This window comes from Pipistrellus kuhlii, unplaced genomic scaffold, assembly GCF_014108245.1.
Source record: "Pipistrellus kuhlii isolate mPipKuh1 unplaced genomic scaffold, mPipKuh1.p scaffold_m20_p_11, whole genome shotgun sequence".
In the NCBI taxonomy this organism is placed as follows: domain Eukaryota; kingdom Metazoa; phylum Chordata; class Mammalia; order Chiroptera; family Vespertilionidae; genus Pipistrellus; species Pipistrellus kuhlii.
Window position 1 is genome coordinate 27,569,685 of NW_023425416.1, and position 27,897 is coordinate 27,597,581.

Here is a 27,897-nt window from a genome sequence, read left to right on the forward strand (position 1 = left end):
CCTGTTTAACATGGATGGTGCTGTGAAAATGATAGGCACGGATCTGGCATGCAGGTGGACAGACAACAGCGATGGAATGCTATCCCAGCTACCCGCAACAGGGCTTGCTCCAGCAGCTGGATCCCTGCCTGTGGGGGAGTGGGGCAGGCAGGACAGGGCATAGCCGGTGCTTCTCACAGGGCCATGTTTTCAGGGGATTGTGCACCTAAGAGTCTCAAATCTCACCAACATCTGGGAGAATGTAGGGGCTTAACTCCAATCAGAGCACCTGCCCAAAAGTGCCTGAGGAAGGAAAGATCACAGAGAGAACTCAAGCTGCACCATTTCTTGATGCCTCCGATTTAAGACATACATTATTTGGTAATTTATTAATTTATTCAATGAATACTTATTAAGCGCTATTATTTCAGGCACCTAGCTAGACTCTAAGTAACGAACCAATACAATGGATACAGGACCTGCTCTCCTGGAGATTACAGTCAGCTCATGGAGTAGATACCTCCTCCTTCCTCCCCACGTCACCAGGGCCAATAGCAGCTATCTCCTAATCCAATTGTAGATGACCTGTGCCATGATAGAGGCAAACAGCAACCATCTCCTAATCCAACTGTAGATGACCTCTGCCATGATGGTTCCAACAATCTCATTTGCCCTTTGAAGAGAGTAAGGAGCTTATGACAGTCTCATGGCCAGTAGTCCCATTTTCACTCAACAAGCCAAGTAGCTGTAGTGTCTGGTGCAGGATGAGGTAAAGTAAGAAAACAGGTGCCCTCTAATCATCCTCGCAAGGATGCAAGGTGGGCATTCTCAGCTGTCCTCCATCTGTTAGCAGCATAACTAACCACCACTGCTCAGGACCTGGAAAGGGAGAATTCCCACACTCAACCACTGTGTATTCATCCACCTGAGTTCAAATTGATCAGTCAAAAAACAATAAAATATCCCACTCAACACTCACCGTATAGCAACCACCATCACAGTTTGAAATGCTCTCTAGCAACTGCATGTGGTTACAGGTTAAGTTTTTGAAAGTGAGAGCTGGCACCACTGCAGCTTAAGAAACCAAGAACCTAGCAAAAGGCGCCCTGGAGTTCCCAGCTAGTCACCTCTCATATGACTTTTCTGGGTCTCTTATCCTAGTCTACACGAGTGCTGTGGAGTAGCATGTGAGCTTCACAAGGCATGGGCTTTGTGTGTTGTTTGCTATTGTGTTCCCAGTGCATGACATGATGCACAGAAGGCCTACAAAAATATTTGTTGAGTAAGTGAATGAACAGGAACAGAAACCAGTGAGTCAGCATATGGAAAGTAGTCACAAAGACGGTGTTAAATGAATGAATACAGTTCCAAAATTAAAGTGCTTAAACAAACAAACAAACCCCTTTGAGTGTGGTTGAATGTCTCTGTATTCTTCTGAGTAGATCAGGGCTTCTGGCATCATTCTAAAATCACCCCCTCATCCAGCTGGAATGGCTCAATGGATTGAGCATCATTCCCTGCACCAAGAGGTCACTGGTTTGATTCCTGGTCAGGGCACATGCCCGGATTGCAGGCTCATTCTTCAATAGGGGGCATGCAGGAGGCAGCCAATTAATGTTGTTCTTTCATTGCTATTTCTATATCTCTCTCCCTTCCTCTCTCTAAAATCAATAAAACATATTTTAAAAAATGAAAAAAAAATCATTCTCTCTAGTTTTTCTCCTAGGAGCCACAGAGGAGGAAGATATTTAGTCACCTGGCTGACCTGGAGGGATCATCTAGCGACTGTGGGCCATAAGGACATATTATGATTCCCATACATCAGCCAAACATATATATTAAGTCAAATGTGGGGACTAAAGGAAATTGGCAAATATTTATTAAGGGTCTCGATGCCTAGTGCTGCGTGGTTCTTTCTCATGAGCCTAAAACATGTGGTAAAATCTGCTTCTTTGTAGAGCTCATCATGAAGCAGAGAGCCTCAGGGCTCCCAGGGGGAGCCACAACTTTGGTCATGGGCTGTGCTATGTGCTGACCTGCTCAGCTCAGCAGGAAACACACCATCATCTGCAAATGGCCAGGAACTTTCTGAGGCCACTGGGAAGTTCCTTGTCAATGCCAGGGCTAAAGAAACAATAGAAACAATCTTTTTAGAATTATCAATGAGAAGAAAGCAATGAAATTGGATTAACCGGTGTGAAAATTTCATTTACTTAGGGTTTGTAAACTTTTCTTCATTAACTTCAATAAAAGTTTTCTTTAAAGTCATTCCAATCTTTTTTTAAGTTCTAACTCAATCTTTTCTTTGCTCCAGAGCAACGTTTGCCTGCTAATTTCCAATGAGACCAGCCCTTAAAAATGAACTAGTTTTAGCATATGGATCTTAACACTCTAAATTTTTACAGGCAGTAGTGTCATATTGTTTTAATATTTAATTTTGAGATTTACATAATATCTTTCCTCCAAAGAGCTCAATATATTGCAATATCATAAAATTCCCTTCATATTCAAAGATTATTCTTTATGCATGCAAATACTATATTTAACTAAGGAATAATGCAAATTAGGTGATGTATTCAGAGAAATTGTTGGGCTAGATAATTCTCTTGTAGGAAAAGTAGTGTCTCTGACTAATTTTAATTGTCTAGGAACTTCAAAAATGCCTTGGCTTCTGGTCAAGTTGGCAGTGTACGTAAATATGGTACCTGCATCCTTCCACAAGCACATAAAAATTACAACTAAACTACAGAACTACTACCATTCAGAACCACCAGAAGTCTAGCTGAACAGAAGTTCTACAAAAGCCACTGAGACTGGTATGAAGGATAAAGACACTGAATGGGCTGGTCCCACACCTACATGTAGTGGATGAATATCAGGAGCAACATTTTGGTGGTGGAGGTCTCCCCAGAGGGTCAATGAATTAAAGCCTCGGGCCCCCCAGCCAAAGGTTCTAGTGCCCAGAAGAGAAGTCCTCATAACTTCTGTTTGTAAAAACCATCAGGAATTGTGGCTGAGTGAGATGGAGGGCTGTTGGAATCCCATAAGTTTCTTTTAAGGGCCTTCACAGACTTAGTGGAACTCACTCCTTCTGAGCTCAGCATTAGGGCAGCAGTTTGAAAGGCACCAGAGACATATTAGGAGGAACTCAATTGTTTGGCTTAGGGGTGAGAGTTGGAGGGGCAGGTTTCTCCCAGACAGAGTGCTGGCACAGACTATTGTTCCTTTTCTGGGTTAACCCCCACATACAGAGCTGGCAGATGGATGCTATATCTTAGTTTCCATCAACCTGGCTATCTCTGTTCATCCTATCTTGGTGATTCCCTACGACCCCATCCAACTCATGAGTTCACCCAAGTTGTTTCCAGTGACTTTTCCATAAGAAAGGCCTGTTTTGGCTCATACTTTAGACTAGGGGTGTCGAACTCAATCAGAGAAGGGGCCAAAATCTAAAATCCAGCCTAAATCGCAGGCCGAATGGTTTACTGAACAGTCATAAACTGTCATTGTGATGGAAACGCAGTAGAGTGCAGTGATGACAGCGCGGTGCGGGCCACATTGCAAGGCCTGGCGGGACGGATTTGGCCCGCGGGACGGATTTGGCCCGCGGGACGGATTTGGCCCGCGGGACGGATTTGGCCCGCGGGACGGATTTGGCCCGCGGGACGGATTTGGCCCGCGGGCCTTGTGTTTGACACATGTGCTTTAGACTATCTTAAATTTCTCAAACAAGGAGCATCTGGCCTTGATGTGCCCACACCTCTCTCATTAAGCGGCCCAAGGCCTGGCACTAGGAATAGCCAGCCTTGGTTTGCAGCACCTCCTGGGCACCTCCAAGCCCAACACAAGTAGCAGCCATTTGCATATAGCTTTGTACCTAATGCTGGGTGACCCATGGCAGAACACAGCTGGTTGCTGACCTTGGCCTGAGCCTCCTGAAGACCCCAGAGCCAGTGTACCCAGTGGACAGCTTCAGACCACATCAAAGCATCATCCGACCCAAGGACACAATTAAGTGGATGACTCAGCAGACAGAAGAGCCCTGCTGAAGTAAGACCCACTTGGTGGGGTTGGCCCCTTCATGGATGATCTTCTATGGAAGTCTCAGCCAGTGCTTGCAGCTTATAAGCCCGGGTAAATCTCTCCCATTGATGTGCCAATAGCAATCAAGGCTCAATTACAACAGGAGGGTGTACCAAGCCCACATTGGGGGGTTCACTTGGAGTGTCCAGCTCAAGCGAACAGGGAGGCTGTGTTATTAGACCTTACAGGACACCAATTATGTAAGGCCACTCTTCTAAGCCTGAGAAACATAGCAGCTGTATCTAATACATACAAACCAACACAGGGAAGCTTCTAAAATGAGATTACAAAGAAATGTGTCCCAAATGAAAGAAGAGAACAAAATTCCAGAGGAAGCACGAAACAAAATGGATAATCAACTTACTAGATGCAGAGTTCAAAACACTGGTTATAATCATGCTCAATGAACTTAGAGGAAGAGTAGAAGAACTTAGTGAGAACTTCAACAAAGAGAAAAGAAACAGAAAACATCCAAAAGAATCAGTCAGAAATGAAGAACACATTAACTCTAATGAAAAATACATTACAGAAAATCAATGTGGAGAAGATGAAGCAGAGTATCAAATCAGGGATTTGGAAGCTAAGGAAGCAGAAAACAGCCAATCAGAACAGAAAAGAGAAAAAATAATTTTAAAAAATGAGGACAGTATAAGGAGCTTCTGGGATAACTTCAAACATATTAATATTCACATCTTGGGCATGCCAGAAAGAGAAAACAGAGAGCAAGGAATTGAAAACTTCCATAAAAAAAAAATAATAATGGTGAAAAACTTCCCTAAACTGATAAAGAAAATAGACATACAAGCCCAGGAAGCACAGAATCCAAAATAAGACGAATACAAGGAGGTCCACACCACGAACACCACAATTAATTAAAATGCCAAAGGATAAAGACAAAGGGACAACCTTAAGAGCAGCAAGAGAAAAGCAGTTAGTTATCTACAAGGGAGCTCCAATAGATTTCTCAATAAAAACTTTTCAGGCCAAATGGGAGTGGCAAGAAATATTCAAAGTGACGAAAAGCAAGGACCTACAATTAAGATTAATTACTCTACCTAGCAAAGCTATCATTTAGAAGTAAAGAATATATAAAGAGTTCCCAAACAGGAAAAAGTTCAAGGAGTTCATCACCACCAAACCAGTATTAAAGAGTCTTCTTTAAGAAGAAAAGATCAAAATATGAATAATAAAATGGCAATAAATACGTATCTATCAACAACTGAATTTAAAAAAAAACTAAAAGAAACAAACTAGTGGAACTGAACAGACTCATAGACCCATAGAACATTTTGAGGGTTGTCAGATGGGAGGGGCCTGGAGGAATGTGTGGAAAAGCTGAAGGGATTAAGAAGTACAAATTGGTAGTTACGGGAAAATATAGTCAATAATATTGTATAATTATGTATGGTATCAGATGGGTACGAGATTTATCAGGGTGATCACTTAGTAAATTATATAATGACTAATCACTGGGTTGCACATCTGAAACAAATATAATATTGCATGTCAACTGTAATTAAAAGAAATTAAGTAAAAAATTGCACTAAAATCTTAGAACTGCATACTTAAAAGAGATAAATTTTATGGTGTATAAATTATACCTCAATAAAGTTGTCTAAAAAGCAAAATAAACGCCTTACAAATGGACAAACTAGAGGGGCTTGTGACTATTAACAGAAGTAATATATTTATTTTTTAAACTCAGTTCAGTAATGGGTTGTGTCTGCACTGTGGGCATGGTGGCTATGTTAGTATTCCTCATGCAATTGGCACAGCAGACCATACATGAGCTGTGTGGAATATAAATGTCAGATATAGAACTGCTGATGGCATCAGGAATGTAAGGGGAAAAGTGTTGCTTCTCTAAACCTATGATGAGGAAAGACAGACGGGCTCCTCGAGCAGCAGGAGCAGCCTGTGCCAGGTGCACGGGTTCCGGCTCCACTCCAGTCCTCATCGTTAACTCACTGGGATGCAGACTTCACTGTCCTCCTTTCTGGTGCCCACTTCTTCCTCAAAGAATGGACAAACCAATACCTTGCATTTTATCTGATACAGATGGCATTAGTCCCAAACAAAGTCACTGAGAGGCCTTGGAAAGAAACAGTCTCTGAAGAAAAAAATCCAAATTGCGGTCTGGCTCAGGACATGTTCTCAGAAACGATTCTCATCTTCTGGTCTACAGCACAGTTTACAACATGATTTTCTATCCCCTGTCTCACTTGATTGTCACAGCAGCAGGTGTCATTACTCCTATTTTACAGTTGAGAAAGGAAGGACCAAGGTAGGTCAATGAACTTGCATGAGTCACATGAGGAGCTGAGAGAGAAACCAACCCCAGGACACTTCGGCTATGCCTCTGCCACCCTGAGCCCAAGAAGTGAAGAAGGCGACTGCCCCACAGTGGAATGAAAATAGAAGAACACAGCATGCCCACTTTCGGGATTGGGTAAATCGGATTAGCCCTCTGAATCAGCCAATAGACCAAACCTAGAATTGAACTTGTTTGGCTCTCTTATGCTTTAAATTTTCTAATTAGCTGTAAACAATTTAAATTTGTATTTTCAGCTTTTAAGACCTGGAACCACATGCTAGAGCTCAGTAGAGGCTGCCCCTGTTCTCTTCAGTTCCCTGCAGTCCCCACCACTCCCTATTGCCTGACACTTGGCCCTACTTTGCTCCTTTTCTTTGCCTGCATGGCCTCATGGGATTTTGAGTTTGTTCTCTCTGGCTTTGATGGTCTTAACTTCACTGACTTTATATCTTGCCACAAGTTGACTTCATAGATGTGCTGGTCTGATTTGTCTTATTTATTTTTTTTCCAAGATTTCCTCTGAGGTCCCTTTCCCCAACTCTGACACTCTGAGTCTAACTGGCAGAAAAGAAAAGCAAAGTTTGTCATTCACTTTAATTCTCTCTGACAGCCAGATGATCCGGCCATCAGTCTGAATCTGGGGCCAGGTGCCAGAGAGTGACTGTGAGAGTTAGTGGAGATAACAATCTCTCTGCAGATCCCTTGGCCACTGAAACGGAGAATTCCACCTGATCGGGTCTATTTTAAACTCAAGGCAGCTGTATTGAGAGCAAGGCTGCATCCCTGAAGACCTCACATAAATCTGAGCTTGCATAATTCATGACCAACCCTGACCAAAGATGATGGACATTTTTTTGACAGCTAAAGTGCCCCAGCTATGTGGCAATAGCTTAGAGAGGCCTTACAACTTACATGGCTCACCATAAAGCGATTTTTGATCAGTTAGAGGATAAAATAGCCACAAACCCGAAACCCAGAAACATCATTTGTGGGCTGTGAGATGCTGAGCAAATTCCAAAAGCATTCTGACTCCAGTTTCTTCATCTGGCCCACCTAATCTTTGTAGAGAAAGAACATGGTAGAGGCTTGGCATATCAGAGGTGCCAAAAAGTGGTAGTTCTAGCCACTACCTGTGGGCTGGGAAAGGAGCCAATCCTGAAAGTCTCCATGTGATGCAAGATCCTGAGTAGTCTGACTATGTACATGACTGGGGTCATCAGGGAGGGAGTAACCATGGGTCTCAGGATTCAAAAGACCCTTTGGTGTTTCCCAGTCATGCTTGCCTCTCAGGAAGAACTGAACCTACCATGTGCCCAATGGACCAAAATATGAATATAAATCTCGTGTGGTCCCATAGATCACAACCCTTGAGATCAGAAAAAGCCTATTGATGACTTTCTCTGATGGACTGAGACCAAACCAAACTCTTTTCACTGGATACCTAACCCAGCTAAGATGACTTTCCTGCCTTTATTGGTAAGGATCATGAAAGCAACATGGTGCAGCATCAGGGTGGCATGTATGGGAAGCCCTGAGAAAGAGACAAAATCTTGTGTTAAAACTGGCTACCCAGCCACAGATGTGGTCCATGCTCCTAAACAAAGGAGGATCCTAGAAGTAAATAGCACCTAGAAGAAGATGGATGCTCATGAACATAAGGCTACAGATCAAGTATAATACCACTTAGCAGCTGTGTCCCAACTCTTCTCTCCCGTGATCCTTCCATCCATTGTCTGGATCCAGTTCACTGTGGGAACAACTTGTGTCCCTCAACAAACACACACCCATGTCCCATCTCAATCCAGAGACTGGGGACAACCTTTTATGATTGTGTCACAGAGAAAATTGTGGGTGTGTAATAGGAACTACACAGTGAGGTCACCTTCTCTCAGCAGGATGGCATTGGCTGGCTCTGAGAAGCCCCTCCCTGCTCAGAGGCTATGAAATGGGAGCCCAGAGGGACTGTCCACCTTAAGGGCAGGAAACGGGAAAGCAGAAACTGAGCTGGTGTCTGCTGCCTTCCTCTAATACCAGATTCCTCAAATGCATTTGAGCCTCTGTTTTCTTATAGGAAAATGGGAACAATGATGTACAAGTCATGGGGTAAATGTGAGATCCAGCAAGTCCACATATTCCACAATTCTCTGGGAACACAAAAGAAATACCACTGTGATGTGCTAACTATAATACATTTTACCTCCTCCTCAATCAGGGTCCCCAGCTATTTTCAGTTTCAGACACACAATAGGTACTAATAAACCCATCAGGTAGCTTCATGATTGATTCCAGGACTGCTCTTGGTCAAATTCTTTACCTGTCAACTCCTACTCATGCCCCAAACAGTAGCACAGTGGTGGGCATAGGCAATGACAGGGGGGTCACACTATACCATGAGGTCAAGGTAGAGAGGCCGACCTGGATCTCACCCAGCATGGAAGAGCTCAGGGTGCCCTGGGAAGGGTTGAGAATGACTTAGTTGTGCTGCCTAGGTCCATCCACCCCAACCCTTCATGGAACTGAGTCATTATGGTTTTTTTGTGAAATCTGTTATTTCATCTCTCTTTCATCTCTTATAAAATGTAGCTTCAATTCATGTTTCTTAACTGCTCCTGCAGAGGTACAGGCTCAAGTGCTCATTTTAAAGCTTCTTGTTTTTTTTAGAAAAAAATTATCTGTGGTTGAAAATAATTTCTATTCACATCTCAATTCACCAAAGCAGTATGATAGCACCACGTTCCTCAGAGCCCCTCCACCCGCAGATTAGGAACCACTGATCAACTTAACATTTATTTTATAACTAGAAGCCTATTTATTTTATAACTAGATATCCTTAGGCCTGGCTAGGGATCAGATTCCCTGCCTCCCAGCCTCCCGCCCTCCTCCTTCCCTTGCTTCCTCAGCACCCATCCAACACTGCTGGTCACCCGCCACATTCTGCACCACCCCTGGTGGTCATCACACCTTATAGTGTGTGATCAAACTCCCAGTCTCCCAATCAAATTCTAGAGGGGGAAATTTGCATATTAGCTTTTTATCTACACTAATAAAAGAGAAATATGCAAATTGACCATCACTCCCCTACGCCCACCAGCCAATCAGAGTGAGCATGCAAATTAACCCAACTAAGATGGTGGCTGCCACAGAGCTGGAGGCTTGGGTTGCCTCAGTGATGGAGGAAGCCAAGCTTCCTCCCTGGCCTGTCTGACCCTGGCTTCTGCTCAAGGCTACAAAGTTTTAATTATAGAAGATAAATAAATCCCAACAAAGATGGCAGTAGCCATGGAGCTGGAGCCAGCCGAAGGCTTGGGTTGCCTCCGGCAATGGAATAAGCCAAGCTTCCCACCTGCCTTGCCCTGGCCTCTGCTCAAGGCTATAAAGTTTCAATTATAGAAGATAAATAAATCCCAGATACCTGCTTTCAGCTGGCCCTGACCTATTCTTGGGTCTCCGGGGGGCATGGCAGGCCTGAAAACCACCATAGGCCCCTCGTTCAGGCCACCCCACACCCTAAGGAAACCCCACCTTTATTCAGGATATCCTTCAGGGTAAACCAGCAGGCCCCCACCTGTGCACCAGGCCTTTATCCTATCTAATAAAAGAGTAATATGCAAATTGACTGTCACTCCAACACACAAGATGGCTGCCCCCATTTGGATACAAGGCTGCCGCCACAAGATGGCCAGCAGAGGAGGGCAGTTGGAAGGGACCAGGCCTTCAAGGGAGGGCAATAGTGGGCAATCAGGCCACCAGGGAAGAGCAGTTGGGAAGGACCAGGCCTGCAAGGGAGGGAAGTTGGGGGTGATCAAGACTGCAGGGGAGGGCAATTGGCAGGGGAGGGGGAGGGGACCAGATCAGTAGGAAAGAGCAGTTAGGGGCGATGAGATTGGCAGGGGAGGGCAGTTAGGGGCAACTGGGCTGGCAGAGGAGCAGTTAGGCATCAATCAGGCTGGCAAGGGAGTAGTTAGGGGGTGATCAGGCTGGCAAGCAGAAATGGTTAGGGGCAATAGGGGCAATAAGGAAGGCAGGCAGGTGAGCAGTTGGGAGCAAGCAGTCCTGGATTGTGAAAGGGATGTCGAACTGGGATCAGGCCTAAATGGGCAGTAGGACATCCCTTGAGGGGTCCCAGATTGGAGAGAGTGCAGGATGGGCTGAGAGACACACCCCCAAGCATGAATTTTGTGCACTAGCCCTCTAGTTATATATAATAAGAAGGATAACCATGTGCCACTATGAAGCAGCTGTACACTTCTGTCACGGATTGTAAACTTTCAAACACCCAAATTCAGGAATTCCCAAAGAGAAATTACAGATTGGAAGTTGACACTCGGACTGAGACAACATCAGGGAAGGTTAAGAATACAAGGGGCAGGTACAAAGGGCACAAGAATGGCTAAGAATCAGAATAAGCATTTTGAATCTTGGTAATGCAGAACCCCTTGCAGGAGCCCTGGTCCCTCAGCTCCACTGCAGCCTGGGAAGGTGCAGATGGCAAGACAAGCAGATGGGCAGGTTTGGGAATAGCAAGAGAAGGGAAGGGAGGGGCAGAAATCAAAGCAACCCAATATAAGTGGCAGGTTTGTTCGCACATGCTTAAAGAGAGAGAAAAGACAGCCAAGCCCAGTGTAACATGACAGCCTGGCAGGATGTTTATGCCCAGAAGCTGGGGCACTAAAATATTTCAGCCAGTTTTCTTCCTTAAACTCTGCAAGGGAAATGCAGCTAACAAAGGCTGCCCATGTTACATGCTCAACATGATGCTAAAATTACCATTCCCTTTTCTTTGGGTAAGACTGTCACAACCTTTGTCTCCATGGCACCGGGGCTGTGGTCACCAGCTGAAGGCTCCCACACTTCCCCTCTTATTCTCTCACTACACACATCTGCATGTAAACACGTGACCATACACATACATACAAACATTCACACATGAACACACACATGCTCCCAGCAACAATGCAGCCATCTGGACAGCCATGCTTGCCTGCGACACCTACATCCTTCTCAGTTCTGACAGCTTAAACTCAAAAATCATCTGTTGTCAAAGATGCCTGGTATTAAAAGAAGCAGAATGAGCTGATAATGAGGGGGTGAGGAGTAGAAGAGGATGGAGTAGGAAAGAGGATGTCAGAAAGGGAGAGTTACATGGAGGGAGACAGAGCAAAGAGACAGGCTTGGATCCTGCTATTCCACTAACAAAGGGTCCTTTCAGAATTGTTGAGAAAAATCCCTAATTCCAAAAAAGATCATGGTCCACTGTCCATGACCCCATCATTGCCTAAAGACATGATGTTCACTTCCCCCTCTTACATCTTGTACCATGACCCCTGGGGAGAGAAAGCTCATTTCTCTCTAACTGCCTTGATATTTCCTGTGTGTGTATAGGATGCAGTACTTAGAAGCCTTGCAGCTTGTACTTTGTGTCTATGTCTTGCGAGTTCTTCAGTTAATGAGGTTCATGGAAAAAACGATTGGGTCCCAGTCTCACTGTATCCCTCAGAGTGTCTAATCCACATACAGTAGATACTCATCACGGTCTTGTAGTAATGAGTGAATACATAAATGAATAAGTACATGAATGAACTGGTTAAATGGATATAAAAAGAAATTGATTGTGAAAATTAATAAAGAGAAAAGGTCAGAAGAGTAGAAGATAAATATAAACAAAAAGGAGAAGAAAATATGTTTTGATATGTTTTGAGCCGTGCATGCCATAGGGAGGTCTGGCTATCAGGAGTGATCTACTGCCAACTATCTGAGGTCTCTATAACAGTGTAGCATTCATCTGAGCAAGTATAAAGGAGAATGCACTCTTGAATTACATGGGTTTGATTGAAAGGTAATCTATGAAGCAATAGTGTCTTTATCACATGATTATTGGTAAGTTTCTTTCATTGGGCTTTCTAACAGAATAGCACTGGTCTACTCAAGACCATGCAGGGTTTCCATCCGTCCATTTCCACATCCATCATCTGTCCATCTATTTGTTTATTTACCACTCATCCTACTGTCCATCTGTCTGTCTTCCCAAGGGCATTTGTTGAGTCCCAGCTGGATGCAGATGACTGGGCCCTACCGTGGCTTGGATATACATCTTTACTTTTGTGCCGGGCATAAGAAAGCCCCTCAGAATTCAGCTCCCTCTCAGAGGTGAAGAATTACACCCAAGTCCTCCATAGCCACAAATGCCCATCACTAAACACCTATACTCCTCAGGGGGAGGGGGAGGAGACCTGAGGGCAGATAACAGGATGGGGGTAACTGCAGCTTTGTTCCTGCGCCAAGATGGACAAAGAGCCAGCCACAAAGACAAAGAACAGGGAGGTCTCCAGACTTACCAGCTTGGTTTGTGGTAATGTTGACGGAGACGTGTTGTGGGGGGAAGGGGCTCTTGCTGGAGACTCCATTGACGGCCTGGATTTCAAAGGTGTAGGGGGTGTGGGCCCACAGACTGCTGATGGAGACTCGGCACTGGGTCAGGCCCAGCTGCTTTGGCACAAACTCCACATTGTCATCACAACGGGAGCAGCTCCGGCGGTCTGCCCGGCACTTTTTACAGATGATGTTGTAGGTCACATCATCCCGCCCGCCTGTCTCCCTTGGAGGGTGCCACTCCAGAATGATGGACGTCTCGTTGACGATTGAGATGACATTTCGGGGACCTGATGGGACGCCTGTAAGGAGACAAAGAAAGGCTCAGTGAGGCTGGGCAGAAGCTTCCTTGTCCAGCATCTCTTCATCTCCCATTAGTGTGTCTCCACCCTTACTTCACGCATGCATCTCCTCCCCTCCTTAAACTCTATTCTCCATGCTTCAATCTGTTCTGAGAAAAAATGCTGAACCTAAATGAGAACATGTCCCCAAATCCCTTTTCAGTCATGCCCACTGGGGCTCTCCTTTCAATCATATATGCCCGGAGAGGAGAAAAACCTAGGTTCAAGACTTTTTGTTCTTAGGACCAAGCTGCATCCGCCAGCCAGAACACCTAGATAGATGAATATTCAAGTTGTGCAAGCTTTGGTGCATAAAGACAAGAAGCAAGGCTGGTAGGAGATTCAGACAGGCACCATGCTTAACCCCACGTCACAAGAAGAGCATATTGATTGTCCTAGACACTCTGCTAGCTGCTTTGCATCCATTTAATTCCCTATAAAAGTAACTGAGAAGATGCAACCATTAAGTCAACTTTATGGAAAGGGAAACTAAAACTGAGAATGGGGACTGGCTTATAGATCTTGAGGTCTATAAGAATGGGAGCCGGTATGAACATGCATACCTACCTGCCTGATTGCAAATCTTACATTATTAACCAATGCCCTATGCTGCCTGCTAGTGAAACTGGCTACCTTTTTCTACTGAGGGAAAAGCTATCTCCAAGCCAGACTTATATAGAGAGGGAGCTCCAAATGTCAGTGGCCGGGTAACGTGAAATTTGAACAGAATCTCCTGTAACCAAGCCAGGCTCCCTGGGACTCAAGAAGGGGAGCCTCTTCCCTCTGACCAGCTCTGTCTATGGCTGTCGTTCTCACTCTGGCTAAGGTGGAAATGCCTTGGTGAAAACGCTAGGAAGCCTGGTACTTCACAGAAGGGCAAAATGTTGCTGGATTAATGGACACAGGGTTGGGCATTTGGCGATTCAGTTGGAGAATCTTCTGCCAAAGAACAGAACAGATCACAGTCTCAGGTATTCAAGCTGAGCTCTGCCTCTCCCCAACATCTAACTGATGGAAATGAATCCTTCCCAGAAGCCCCCCTTCCGAATGCCAGGTCTGCTGGAGCAGCCGCTAGGTAGTAATGCATTCAGAATTCATGCACGTGACTGTCGCCAGCTGAACGGAGACATGTGTAAAGTGGTTCATGCTGGAGACAGGAATCAAATGCCAACACACAAAATGAGGGAATAACAACAAGGTCGGGGGGCACCAGGGAAGGATTCTGTGTTGAATCAGTCAACAGCCAGCAGCTAGAGCAGAAAGCAAATATTAAATCGAATTCTATTAAAACATGAAAGAAAATCAGTACTGTACTATATAAAGCCCATTAGGCCTGAGCTAAAGCACAACTTGCATGCATGCTTGTGACAGGACAGGATTCATGAAGCATTTCTACTGAAGTCTTGCAAATAGCATTTAAGAATTCACCACCCATCTGCACAGGGATAGACATCCATCTTTTTTAGGAATCAGCACACAGCTAGCACTGGAAGGGCAGTCAGAACTGGGCCTGGCCAGCCTCTCTCCTCACATTACACTCCTCGTTAACATCTGTATTGGCCAGTACCTGTCTGGGACATATCTGTTTGCTCAGACTGATGAGACGCAGACCACAAGCACCCAGTGGTCAATGTCATTGCTGCCTATCTCCCTTTCACAGCAGGCAGCCCGACCTCGGCCACAGAACACTGGTTCTCCTACTTGTAATAAATGCATTCACTGAATGCTTGCTCTTTGCTAGGTGTGGGGCAATCCTTTCACAATGTTATTTTATTGCATCCTCAGGCCATCCTGAGCTGTCACTCAGAAAGCAGCCTTGGGCAGAGGGACAGAGACAAGGATGTCCAAGAGAGTGACCGCCCATCTCTCCCACTCTTTAACACCCCCCCCCCCTTTCAATTATCTCCTTGCTCCACTGACCTTCAACTTCAGCCTCTTCCCGACTCCAGCTTCTCCACTTAAACCTGCATATGTCATTACCATTTTAAAACTAAAACTCTGTCCCATGGCATTTCTGCATGGCAGGTCCTCTCCTCTCCACTTCCCAGCCAAGCTTTTCCAAAGTGGAGTTACACTTGGTGGCTCTCCTCTCTCCCTCTCCACCAGCTACAGCCTGGTTACTTCCCCGCTCAGCCATCATGCTGGCTTTTCCTTTTAGCCTCCTGCTTGACAAGTCTAGGAAATACAATTCAGTCCTTAACTCCCTCGATGCCCTGTGTTGTCACTAGCCAGGCCCTGGGAGTCACATCTTCTGTATCCCACAACACATGGTCTGTCAGCTCCATCTCCTTTTCCTCAGATATTTCCCTTCCTTTATATTCTCCTCCTCATAACAAAGAGCTTTGTCAATTCTCCTGCTCTATTACAAAAGTCTCCTAATGAATTCTCCAACATCACTTTGCAGCTCTCTCATCCATTGTCATCTGCCAGAGTGTGAGTTCCAAAATGTACAGAGTCATAGAGCTCCTCTGATCAATCTCCAATTACCCAAGCATTTACCCTCCTGTCCATGTCTTTCGAGCCCCTGTGTATCTTGCTGCTCTTGATCTCATCTCTGGCCACCTTCTCCTTGCTCTTCCTGGTGTGGCCAACAGGAAGATTCCCATGATTGCCTGTGAGTACTAAACTCTCCATATTCCTGAGCCTCTGCACAGGGATTTTTCCTCTGTCTGGAATTTTTTCTCTTCTCTCCACTTGGGCATCTCCTGTTCACCCTTTAATGTCCAGCACCCATTTCATCAGGAGGCTTCCCCCTCAGTGCATGCCTGTAGTCATACATCCCCCTCTGGGCCTCCAAAGCCCACTTCTAGCTGCCTAACCCGGATCATTGCATTGGTCTCTTCCTTTATCTCTTACTCACCACAATGCAGCCCCCTGGAGGGCAGGTGCTGGCTCGTCATTTCCATGCCTAATATTTCACCCAGGGGAGATACTGTCCATCCACCTGGTGTGCATGGCTTCAGGTCACATGTGTGCACTGCTCTCTAGCACAAGATGAGCTGTCCTGCTGGGGTGCCAATTTGTGACTCTGAGTGGTAGAGGCTTTGGTAGAGATAAAGTAGCAAGTGAGGAGCTGCCCCTGACCCTATGGTGTCCGTGGTGATGGGGACACCAGGCACTGCTCATTTGCTCCTGACTCAGGAAGAAAAGCAGTGGGTTTTCAGGACGGATTTTCATGTTTATTAAGAAACAGCCTTCCTTTGAAACAACTACTTCTCATCCATGGCTGCATTCAAGAGCAAATGTGTCTGTGGAGCATGAATGAGGGTCTATGGGAGCTGTGGCTGGTGAGTCCAGGACTGCATATATCTGCACCCTTTCCTTCCAACAAGCAGGACTAGACAGGGATGGCCTTCCCTTGGCGAGTGGACTGGGAGAGCTAGGAAAACCTGAGCATGCCCTGCTGTGTGTCCCTCACCACTCACCTCCTCCCCACCCAGCACAAGCCTGGGCTCGCAGTGCGTATCTGTGGAGGTGACAAAGTTTGGACCACAAATGATGCCTGGGACCCCATTCATTATTCATTCATTCACTTCTTAACACATACTCCCTGCGCTGTTTTAGGCACCTGAGAGATAGGAAACCCATGACAGGCAGGTTTCTGCTTCCAGGGAGCGTATATTCTGGGGAGAAAAACTGACAAGAGAGAAGGAAACAGAGATAAAGGAGATGATTTCAGGAATAAGTGCCTGGAAATAAAACAATCCCAGGCTCAGATTCCTACTACCAATGCTTATAGCTCCCGATCCTTTTCCCAGGAGACCTATTCCAGGTCATGAGCCGTCCCAGGGTCTGGGTGGCTATGGAGACGATACTCCCAGGCTTGTGCTCCATCCCAATGATGAGAGAACATTCCTGAAAATAGGCTAACCGGCCTCTTGCGTGCCTGAATGAAGAGCCTGACCAGAGCAGGGTTGGCCTCTGAATAAATCTCCCTAGAAGAAGGCACCAGGATCACTTCCGACATATTCAGGCTGCACTCCCTGGACTGGGGCCCTACCCCTACAGGAAGCATTTTGCCAGAACCAGGGCCCCGAGCAGCATCCTCAGGAAGGAGGCCCATTGAGACCAGACAAAAATGTTTTAAGAGGATTAGAGAGGGAGGCCAGAGGGGGGAGAAAATCTTCATCTTCTGCAAAGTCCTCAGGAAGTGCAATGGCAGGGCTCAGGAAGTGCAGTGGCAGGGCTCAAAGCCAGGGTCTTCAGTCCACATCCTTGTTTCCCTTAATTATGTACAGACAGCCTTTCTGAAGCCTCTCTGATCTGTTGCCACAGTGACTACTGAAAGAAGGTTCCTGTTAAAAAAGGCTAGGAATACTCAGTCCTTTTAAAGAATGGGAAACCACTGAGCTACAGTTCTCTGTGTGGAGGAAATATAGTGGGTCCTGAGTTATGGGGATAGGGCCTGGGTCTTCTAACATGTTTCTGAGAGGTTAGCTCATATTGTATGGAGCATGGTTAGCAACAGGACCACAAAAAGTTACACAGGAAGGATCTTTCTTGAGCCACTGGGTTAGCCCAAGTTTTGCCACATTGTGATAGAATCTCCCACTTTTTAACATGATTTGGGACAGATGACTCCTTTAAAAAAAAAAAAAACGGGTCAGTGAGAAAGAGTGAGTTTGTTTATAGGCATTAAGCTAGAAATAAGAGTATGCCTGAGTAACCAGAGAGAAAATCTGCTGAAGACGGGTAAGCCCCTAAGCCAGTTACCTAGTCTGAGAATTTAAATGTGAATTTCAGGTCAGTCCAAGATGCCCAGCAGGCAGTGTCCAGCTAACTGTGCCTTTCTATAGTTAGGGTTTGTGTCCTTGGACCCTTCCCCAGGGGAAGCTGGAGAGGGTGACAGCCTTGGTGAGGCAATGTCCTCCTGGGAGACCCCTTTGCAGGCTGAAAATGAGCTGCTCTGCATGGGCCAGAGGTAGGGTCCTCCCCACAGTGTGAACAACCCCTTGGAGAATCTGATGAAAGTAACAAAGCTTTTTCTGAGAAAAATTAATGTGTGACCAAAGACATACATAACTTTTCAGAGACCCTCAGTGAACCCCCTACAAGTTCACAGCAACCACTTTTTAAAATATTCCCTTGTTGGAAAACCTTGAGAAGGTGAACTTCTAAGCCTTAATTTTCTCATCTGAGACCTGGTCATTTTGAGGATTTAATGAGATAATATTCCCAAAGAGTTTAGCTGTGTGGCTGGGACACAGAGGAACTCAGTAAATGTCAGCTGCTATTGTTAGTAGTAGTATGGCTATTCTTAGATGATCTGGAATCCTGACCATTCATCTAAGTAAGATGGATCTAATTCTGCCATTTATTCCTTAAGCAGAGACCTCATACCCAGAACTGTGCTGAGCACGGTGAAAGCTGTGAATGTATAGAGGTTACTGCCCATGAGATTAGAGAACCCAGATGCTTATTAGTGAGGCAATACCCCATATATGGAGAACTGGAAGTTGTGAATATATATGATTAAGGGTGAAAGTAAGTGATATAAACACAAAGAATTACAGTTATTTCAGAAAAGGTAAGATCAATGCAGAACAAAATAATCAGAGACTGAGTTTGGGGATCTTGACCACAAGGCTGGAGCTATACACCTTGGAGGTTGTCTGCCCCAGTCTATACCTCTAGGCAACCTACCCCTTGCACTCAGAAAGAGATAGAACCTTAGTGTTGGGCATTGCGTTGTGTATTAGAATGGGTCCAATTTTTTTGGGTTCATGGCCTCTGTGTGCACCTGTACAGGCAAGCATACCTCAGAGATATTGTGCATTCTGTCCTAGACAACTGCAATAAAATGAATACTGCAATCAAGTGAATCACAAAAAATTTTTGGTTTCCCAATGCATATAAAAGTTGTGCTTTCTGTATACTTTAGTGTATTAAATATGCAATTATGTAAAAAAAAAACCCATACATTTGTACCTTAATTAATAAATACTTCATTGCTTAAAAAAAAAAAAAAAAAATGTTAACCATCATTTGAGTCTTCAGAAAAGTCATAACTTTTTCCCGGTGGAGGGTTTTGACTCATTGTTGATGACTGAGGACTAATCAGGGCGGTGGTTGCTGAGGTTGGGATGGCTGTGGCAATTTCTTAAAATGAAACAACAATGACGTTTGCCACATCTATTGACTCTTCCTTTTATGGACTATTTCTCTGTAGTATAAGATGCTGTTTGACAGCATCTTACAGCATCTTACCCACAGGAGAGCCTCTTTCAAAATTGGAGTCAATCTTCTCAAACTCTGTCATTGCCTTATCAATTAAGTTTATGTAGTATTCTAAATCCTTTATTGTCATTTCAACAATCTTTACAGCATCTTCAACAGGTGTAAATTCCATCTCACAAAACCACTCTCTTTGCTCATCCATAAGAAGTAACTCCTTACCCATTCAAGTTTTATCATGAGATTGCATCAATTTTACATCTTCAGGCTGCACTTCTAATTCTAGCTCTTTTGTTATTTCCACTTCCTCTGCAGGTATTTCCTCCACTGAAGTCTTGAACCCCCTCAAAGTCATCCATAAGGATTGTAACCAAGTGCCTTCAAAGTCCTTTTAATGTTGATATTTTGACCTCTTCCTATGAATTACAAATGTTCCTAATGGCATCTAGAATGCTAGAATGCTGAATCCTTTCCAGAAGGTTTTTAATTTACTTTGCTCAGATCCATCAAAGGAACTGCTCTCTATAGCAGCTATAGCCTGATGAAATCTATTTCTTAAGTAATAAGACTTGGAAGTCAAAATTGCTCCTCGATCTATGGGCTACAGAATGGATGTTATATTAGTAACCATGAAAACAACATTGATTTCACTGTATATCTCCATCAGAGCTCTTGGATAACCAGGTGTAGTTTCAATAAGTAGCAGTATTTTGAAAGAAATCTTTCTTTTCTGAGCAGTAGGTCTCAAGAGTGGGCTTAAAATATACAGTAACCCATGTTGTAAACAGATATGCCATAATCCTGGCTTTTTTTTTGCTCCATGGGTAGAATAGATTTGGCATAATTCTTAGGTACCCTAGGATTTTCAGAATGGTAAATGAGCATCGGTTTCCCCTTAAAGTCACAGCTGCATTATCCCCCAACAAGAAAGTCTGCCTATCCTTTGAAGCCTGGCATTGACTTGCATTCTCTAGCTATGAAAGTTTTAGGTTGCATCTTCTTCCAATATAAGGTTGTATTGTCTACATTAAAAACCTATTGTTTAGTGTAGCCATCTTCACTAATTATCTTAGCTAGATCTTCTGGAGAATTTACTGCAGCTTCTACATCAGCATCTGCTGCTTCACCTTACATTTTTATGTTCTAGAGACAGCTTCTTTCCTTAAACCTCATGAACCAATTTCTGTTAGCTGCAAACATTTCTTCTGCAGCTTCCTTACCTTTAAGCCTTTATATAATTAAAAAGAATCAGGATCCTAGACTGTGTTAGATTTCAGTTTAAAGGAATGTTGTAACTGGTTTGATCTTCTATCCAGACCACTGAAACTTTCTTCCTATCAGCAATAAGGCTGTTTTGCTTTCTTATCACTTGTGTGTTCACTGGAGTAGCACTTTTAATTTCCTTGAAGAACTTTCCTTTTGCATTCACAGATTGACTATTTGGTACAAGAGGCTTAGCTTTCAGTGAGGCTCACTTTTGACATGCTTTCCTCACTAAGCATAAGTGTGCCTAGGTTTTGATTTAAAGTGAGAGATGCACAACTCTTCCTTTCATTTAAACACTTAGAGGCCTTTGTATGGTTATTAATTATCCTATTTTCAATATTGTTGTGTTTCTAGGAATAGGTAGACCTGAGGAGGGGGAAAGATATTAGGGAATGGCCAGTTGGTGGAAAGGTTAGAACACAATCATTTGTTGACATTCTCATACAGATGTTACAATAGTAACATCGAATATCTCTGATCACAAATCATCATAACACATATTATATCAATATAATGAAAAAGTTTGAAATAGTCTAAGGATTACCAAATTGTGACACAGAGATAAAAAGTGAGCAAATGCTGTTAGAAAAATTGTGCCAATAGTCTTGTTCATTTAAGATTCCAGAAACCTTGTAAAAAAATGTCTAATAAAATGTCTTAAAAATGCAATAAAATGAAGTGCAATGAAACAAGGTGTGCCTATACATATGATTCCTGGCATATGGGAAGTGATCTGGCTTTGACATAGTTTTTGACCTTGCTTGTTCTTCCTCTGCCTGTGGGCAAGAAAACCCCTTCTTTCCTCCTACAATAAACTGTTTTCTACTCAATCTCTCATTAGAAGATGTGGGCTATGGTCTGGGATGAGCTAGGAAGGACATTGGATATGCAAAACTCCTGAACATTGTGAGTCATAAGTGCAAAGTGGTAATGTTCTCATGGCTGAAGAGAATCAACACTATAGTTTGTAAAAATGACTGTATACTTCATTGTGGACTGAGTTAAGAAGGCATAGAGAAGGAGACCAGAAAAAAAGGGACAGGAATCATTTAAAAAGTTTGGTACAAGGAGCCAAGAAGACATGGAAAGAGGGTTGATCATCAAAAATTGTAGTTCCAACTTTCTATCCATTGCTCATTGTAAAATAGCTACTTACAGAAACCATGTCTGAATGATTGGAAGGCTTCCTAAAGAAGGGGGAAGTCTTTAAGATCTTACAGAGAGATTTAAGAGTCCAGGATCAGAGACAGACAGGAAGTAGGGGCTGTAAAAACCTGAAAAGGTCTTATATGGAGGCAAAGTATACTGAAAACCAAGTCTTTACCCTCAATTCAGCATACAGAGCTGAAAGCAGAATGGGTTAGAGGATAACACATGCCAAAAGAGGCAAAGTTTGCAACTTTTAGAAGTGTAGTAGAGTCATAAAATAAACATGAACTCAATTTCTGTTTAATTTGTTCTTTGGTAACTGGTTACTTGAAATAATATTAAAAAAGAAAGAAAGAAATAAACCTCTATTTTTTCAAGGTGCCTTGAAAGTGTAGCTATGACACTTCCCATCCTATGTTCAGCAGCCTCTTTCCCTTTCTCCTTTCCTCCTGGGACACTATTTTCTCTTCCATTATTCCCTAAGTAAAGAATTCCTGGGAGACTGGAGAAGAATGACCTTTGTCCTATGGCAGTGGTTAACTCGTGAGACATAGTTTTCTGCCATGTTGACTAACGAGTTTGCTGACCACTGTTCTATGGCAAGGTTGGGGAATATCTGGCCCACGTGTCTTATAAGGCCCAGGAAATCACTTGGTCTGGCCCTGCCAATCCATTAAGGATGAGTTAATTAAATGTTTGACCAAATATATTAGTCTGATTTTAGTTATAACTCTGTGTGGCCGGAGAACGATGTTATAAATATCCAAATGGCCCTTTGCGGAAAAAAAAAAAGGTTTCCCACCCCTGTCCTAGAGAAAAGGGTTGTGATGCGGTGTATTGTGCCGGTTCAGGACCTTGGAGAGGGGCACGTGGGTTAGAGTCTTAATGGCAGTTGGAGAGCTAAAGATTCTTTAGTTGGAAAGCTAAAGATTCTATGTCAGTCACCAATAACAACACAACTATAGGGATCATGACAACAGGGGTTGCCAGGTCTTATCAATGTGGGAGTGTGAGGGTGGGGGTATGGGAGCTTGAGGCTATATCAGGAAACCAGGAGTGAGTTATCAGGGACATGTAGAAAGTATTGGCATCAAAATGAACAGATTGTTGAAGCATTCTCCTCTCAATAGTAGAACCGTAGAGAAGCTTGGGATTTGGGGAAGAAACAGACCAAGGACTGTCTACAAGTTATGCATGATGAGCACCAGACATTTGGAGCACTATTTTGCTTAGTGTGAAGATGGTGTCTAAAGTTCTGAGGTGTCCCCTCAAAAAAGGGAGTTGTGCTGGGGGCCTTTGGCAGCTGGGGCTGGAAATCTGAGTGACACTTGGTTCCTCTTCTTAAAATGTAGGAGGTTCCCCTTGAGCAAGGAAGCGAGGATGTTGAAAATGGGGAAATCATGTTGCTTTACTTTTCCTAATAGCTCTGGAATCCCAACATTCCAATTTTAAATTAGCTACAGGGCCATAGGTTTCCTGTAGATAGAAACCTGTGCCACCTGCATGGACATCAGAAGGACAAGGCTTTGATTTAGCTAAACTTGTTTGTTTCAGGCCACTGAGTGATTCATGTCAGTAGTTTGCCTGCAGTAGATTTCTACAAGGAACATTTGCAAAAATACACACACATAGATAACCTTTGTTTCCATTTCAGTGGAGTTCTTTATGGAATTTAGAATTTTGTTTTAGTGATATGCCCTATATCCAAAGTACTGTCTTAGCCATCTTGGTACATTGCTTAATAAATCTAATATTCCCAACACACTACGAGGTAGGAACTATTATCCCTATATTACATTTGAAGAAACTATAGCTCAAATATATTAAGTAGCTTGTTCATGTCACATAGCTGGTGAGTGGTGAAATTAGGACTTACGGGCAGGCCTGGTCCATGCCAAGCTCACCCTAACTCTCCCACCCAAAGTGGAGGCATTAGGTGTGTATGGTGCAGGTGTGATGCAAATGCAGCTCGGTGATGGAGGATGATACGTAGGTTTCTCATGGAAGCAGGAAGCCCTTATTCCTAAACCATTTCAGTAGCTTCCCTGTAAAAACAGAACAGCCGTGATTCTAGGATCGTGCTGAGCATGACTGCACGTGTTGCTCATTAGGGCCTAGGAACCACTGGGCCTGTACTCAGGCAATTCTCCTAATCATAACAGTTCATAAGAAGAAGTGATTAATCAAAACAAGGAGGGACCCTGCGGAGAGGGATCTGGGGAACATCAAAGAACCTAGTGTTGCACATTTCACCAAACACAAATGTTTATAGAAAGGACTCCCTGTTTCTCCTGCTTGCATGGAGTTAATGTCTGGGAGAAAGAGGATAGATTTGACTTTCTGGAAAAGAGACAGCCCCTGTATCTTGTGCTGCAGAAGCCCTTGGAGAACTGCTGAGGCCCCTGCACCCAGAGCATCAGTCAGTTGGAATAGGTCTATAGCCAGTCTCACATCACTGCCTGAGTGGGGGAGGGATCCAAGATGGAATCTTCTATTTGTGACCTAAGATGAGGCCAGAGAGAGGTATGCTTTGACATTATTCCTCCTTGCAGTCCCCCTAGGAACACTGAGTCAAGGAGAGTTATAGGACATGTCGCTTAAAGACATGGCCTTCAAGACCTCTTTCCTTCTCAAGCAGTGAAAGATGCACAGGACCCACACAGAGAAAACTGGGTTTAGTACCAGCTTTGCTGCAGTGTGACTTAGGCAGGTCACTTGCAGACTCTGAGCCTGATCATTCATTGATTCTTGGCTGATCAATCCATATGTTGTTGTTTTTTTCCCCCTGAGAACCTATTGTGTGCTATAGGCTGCATGTGAGGTTATGATATGAAAAGTTCATGGTCATCTACCCTGAGGAACTCAACATTTGCACTGGAGGTGGTTCTTGAGCAACAGCCACACAAATATTGAGGAAGCTGGTGAAGATGTAGCACCTGGGCCTGGACAGGAATGAGGAGGGAACACTACTCTCCTCATATCTATGAGAGAATCAAATGGCAAACTATGTGATGAAGCTTTCGGGGTGTCCCGGTGCACTCTACATGCATAAAGGACTGTCTGGTATAAAACTCAGAAACCCCTGTCCACCTCTTCAGCTTCTAGAAGAGAAAGATTGACCAGGGGCCACTAGATGAATAGAAGGCACTGCCCAGGACATTTGACCTGAGGGTCTTCAGAAGCAGGAAGAACATCTTCATGCCCAAGGCCCTCAAGGCCCCCAAGGCCTCATGAAGACCTCCTCTGTGAATCTTCCATAGCTGTACACAGGACTCCTGCCCTAGACAGGAGCGGGCTAAACATTCCCTGCTCCTGCTCCTGTCATTTCCAATCCAGGTAATGTCTCAGAGAAAAGATCTCTATAGGTCTTCCAACTGAAAGATCCTACACTGGGCCACACCCTCCCAGAACAGGCTCCAAGGTGTTTGCTTTCATTAGAGATGATGACAGTCTGAGTCAGTCAGTCTCCTTGAAGTCAAATGACTGTAGGACACACTTCAGTCATTGCTACAATGGAAGGATTGTTCCTACTGGGGCAGGGCCTCCTGCAGAGCAACTTATTCTGGTATTTCATTTTCAATTGCTGAAAACTCAGACCCTGAACCATCTCAAACCCATGCCGGCATGGGCATGGCTGCACACAGGCCCCTTTAAAGCCTGCCCTTCACCCACTGGCACATATAATTCTCACCTCACATGTAAGTTCCTCTTTGCTGGCCAGTAGACAGCATCATCTCTTGGGGAATTAAATGGCTTTCTGTCTCCCTCACTGAGCACTGGCAGGGCTTGGTGGTGACAGTGGCATCCTACTGCTACCTGTTGCCCCATTTAACCACTTCTTTTTCTGCATGTTGGGCAAGCCCAACAAAGCCAGTCTACACCAAGCTTTATCTCACTCCACAGCTGCCATGCAGGTCTCACTCCACTCCACACTGTTGAGCATTTTTATTGCCATGTCCAAGGTGAGAAGAGCTCAGAAAATACCTAAAGGAGCTACTCAAAAGGCCACCTGCAAGTCTAAGCCCACAGCACAGGGTGGGGCGGGGAATACACCATTACCACCACTGCCCTGAACTTCTCTCTACGTAATGAAGACAGAGACCTGTGTGTCCACATGGCATGTGGCCCTCTATCCCTCAGTATCTGTGAGACAAACACTCTTCTTGTGGCTTCAGTCAGAGCACTCTTGATGGAGTGGGTAGAGGTGATCTCTGGCACAGGCTGGAAGGAACACTGGCCATGCCAAAGGGTGACTTCAGAACTGCAGCCATCCATGATCATTTATCCTCTGGGGAGTCCATTAAGCCCACGGCCAACACCATATCAGGTGTCTGGCTCTGACTGAGCACTTTACAGCCAACTGTGTGAAGAGTTTCTCAGAAGATCAGACACACAGTTTCAAAAATAAATCATACAAAATGCTGGCATCCTGGCCCTCTTCCACACATAATTCAGACAGCGTGGACATGTCCAAACTGTAATACCCATTTCTGCCAACTTCACCCAAATTCCCACACAATTCACACAAGTTCTCTTGCTGGGCATCTCCACCACCTCTTTGTACCCACTCAGTTGGGATTTCACAAATTACCCAGGCAGCATTTGCTCTCTCCAGCAGTGTTCAGAATCTACATTTACACAAAGTTGAAAGTAGCTGTCTTCTAAATCTCTGCTGAGAGCCAAAGGCACCTGGGACCACTGGCCTTTGTCACACCCGTGACATTGTTTCTTTTTCTAAAAGTTTATGAGCCTGCAGAAAAAAAGGATGTATACATAGCATACCTAGTTTCAGCAATCGTAGCTGAAAAGAAAATACTACATACATACACGTATGTACCAAAGGAAGAAATGGTAGCTAAATGACAATGCCAGCACCTGGATATCAGCAGCTTTGAAATAATATTAAGCAGGATAAGCAACTCCAATTAACAATAATAAAATAACATAGCTTACTTTCATTGAATGCTTCCTGAGTGCCAAACTCTGTTCTAAACACCATTACTACATTTAATACTCTTGACGTAATAGTGAGACAGACACACATACTCTGTTTTATGGATGAAGAAATGGAACACAGAGAAGCCATAACAGTTGCCCCACATCACACAGTTGGGCAGGGCAGGACTGAGCCCAGCTATAGATGCCAGAGCCCACACTCCTAAAAATTATGCTAATAATTCTCATTTGAGAGATGATAAAAGCTCTACACTTGAATGAACACTATGCCTAAATCTACAATGCAAAGTGATACAGGCAGAGAAGGAGAGAAGGGCATCATTTCCTAAAGCGGCAAACAAAAATATTGGATGTTTTGCGTCCAAATATTCTGGTAGGAGCCCATGTGTGAGGGCTGCCACCAAAGTGAACAATGGACGGGTATCCCAGTCACAGGAGAAAATCCATCATATTTCCACTGAACCCTGCTCTGGGATGAGGGTCATGCTTCATTCCAGCTACCATATTTTGAGAGTTACATTGATCAATTGGGAGATTCAGAAACTGCCAGCCAGGTCAGTGGAATTCAGGAAATCAATGGCTTTGAGGAACAGATAACACAAGAGATGTTTAACCTAAAGTAGGTGATTAAGGATGGATAAGAAAGTCATCCTCAAACACTGGAACTGCTGACCTCCGGAACACTGGGCCTCAATGGTGAACCACAGGTGAGGAGGGAAGGAAAGCAGTGCCCAAGCCAATGTCCAGAGGACCTCTCCTACATCAGTGGGTGATGGCTGCCTAGCAATGGAATAGAGCTGCCCTGAAAAACATACCAGCTATCTGTCATCACAAATACTCAGAAAAATAAAAGTGGAATGGTCACCTCTCAGGGTTGTTCGAGAGAGAAGGAGGACGTTGGGGAGGAGTTTGGGTGGCAGGCTGCTCTGAATGTTAACAGTCTGAGACTCCCAATGGCCTTACGATGAAATGCTGAAACAGAAATGTCAACTCAGGCACCCAGCTATTAGCTCAAAACGGAGAGCTATAGGATGCCTCCTAAGGGTTGTACCCACTTGGATCAAACCACTGTGAAAAGAAATTGTAGATTATAGAAGTGTGAAAGCATGTGTACACAGGCAACAATGACCTTTCTTGAAACAGCAGTGACAGTTACAAATACAGTCGCACTCCCTCAATTCTGCATCCAGGTGCATAAACCATCCAAATCCAGGCATCCGAGAAACAGCTTGCCCTATGACTCTTGTTCATCTTCGACCCCGGTTG

General features: G+C 44.3%; 1 protein-coding gene across 1 annotated transcript in view; it reads right to left on the reverse strand.

Moving 5' to 3' along the window:
• The window catches only part of EPHB1 (EPH receptor B1), a 401,650-nt gene that overhangs the window by 101,144 nt on the left and 272,609 nt on the right, over positions 1-27,897 (reverse strand). The window contains exon 5 of the mRNA XM_036431378.2: positions 12,712-13,047. Within this exon, the coding sequence (XP_036287271.1) occupies positions 12,712-13,047 (336 nt within the window). The remainder of the gene's footprint in view (positions 1-12,711; positions 13,048-27,897) is intronic.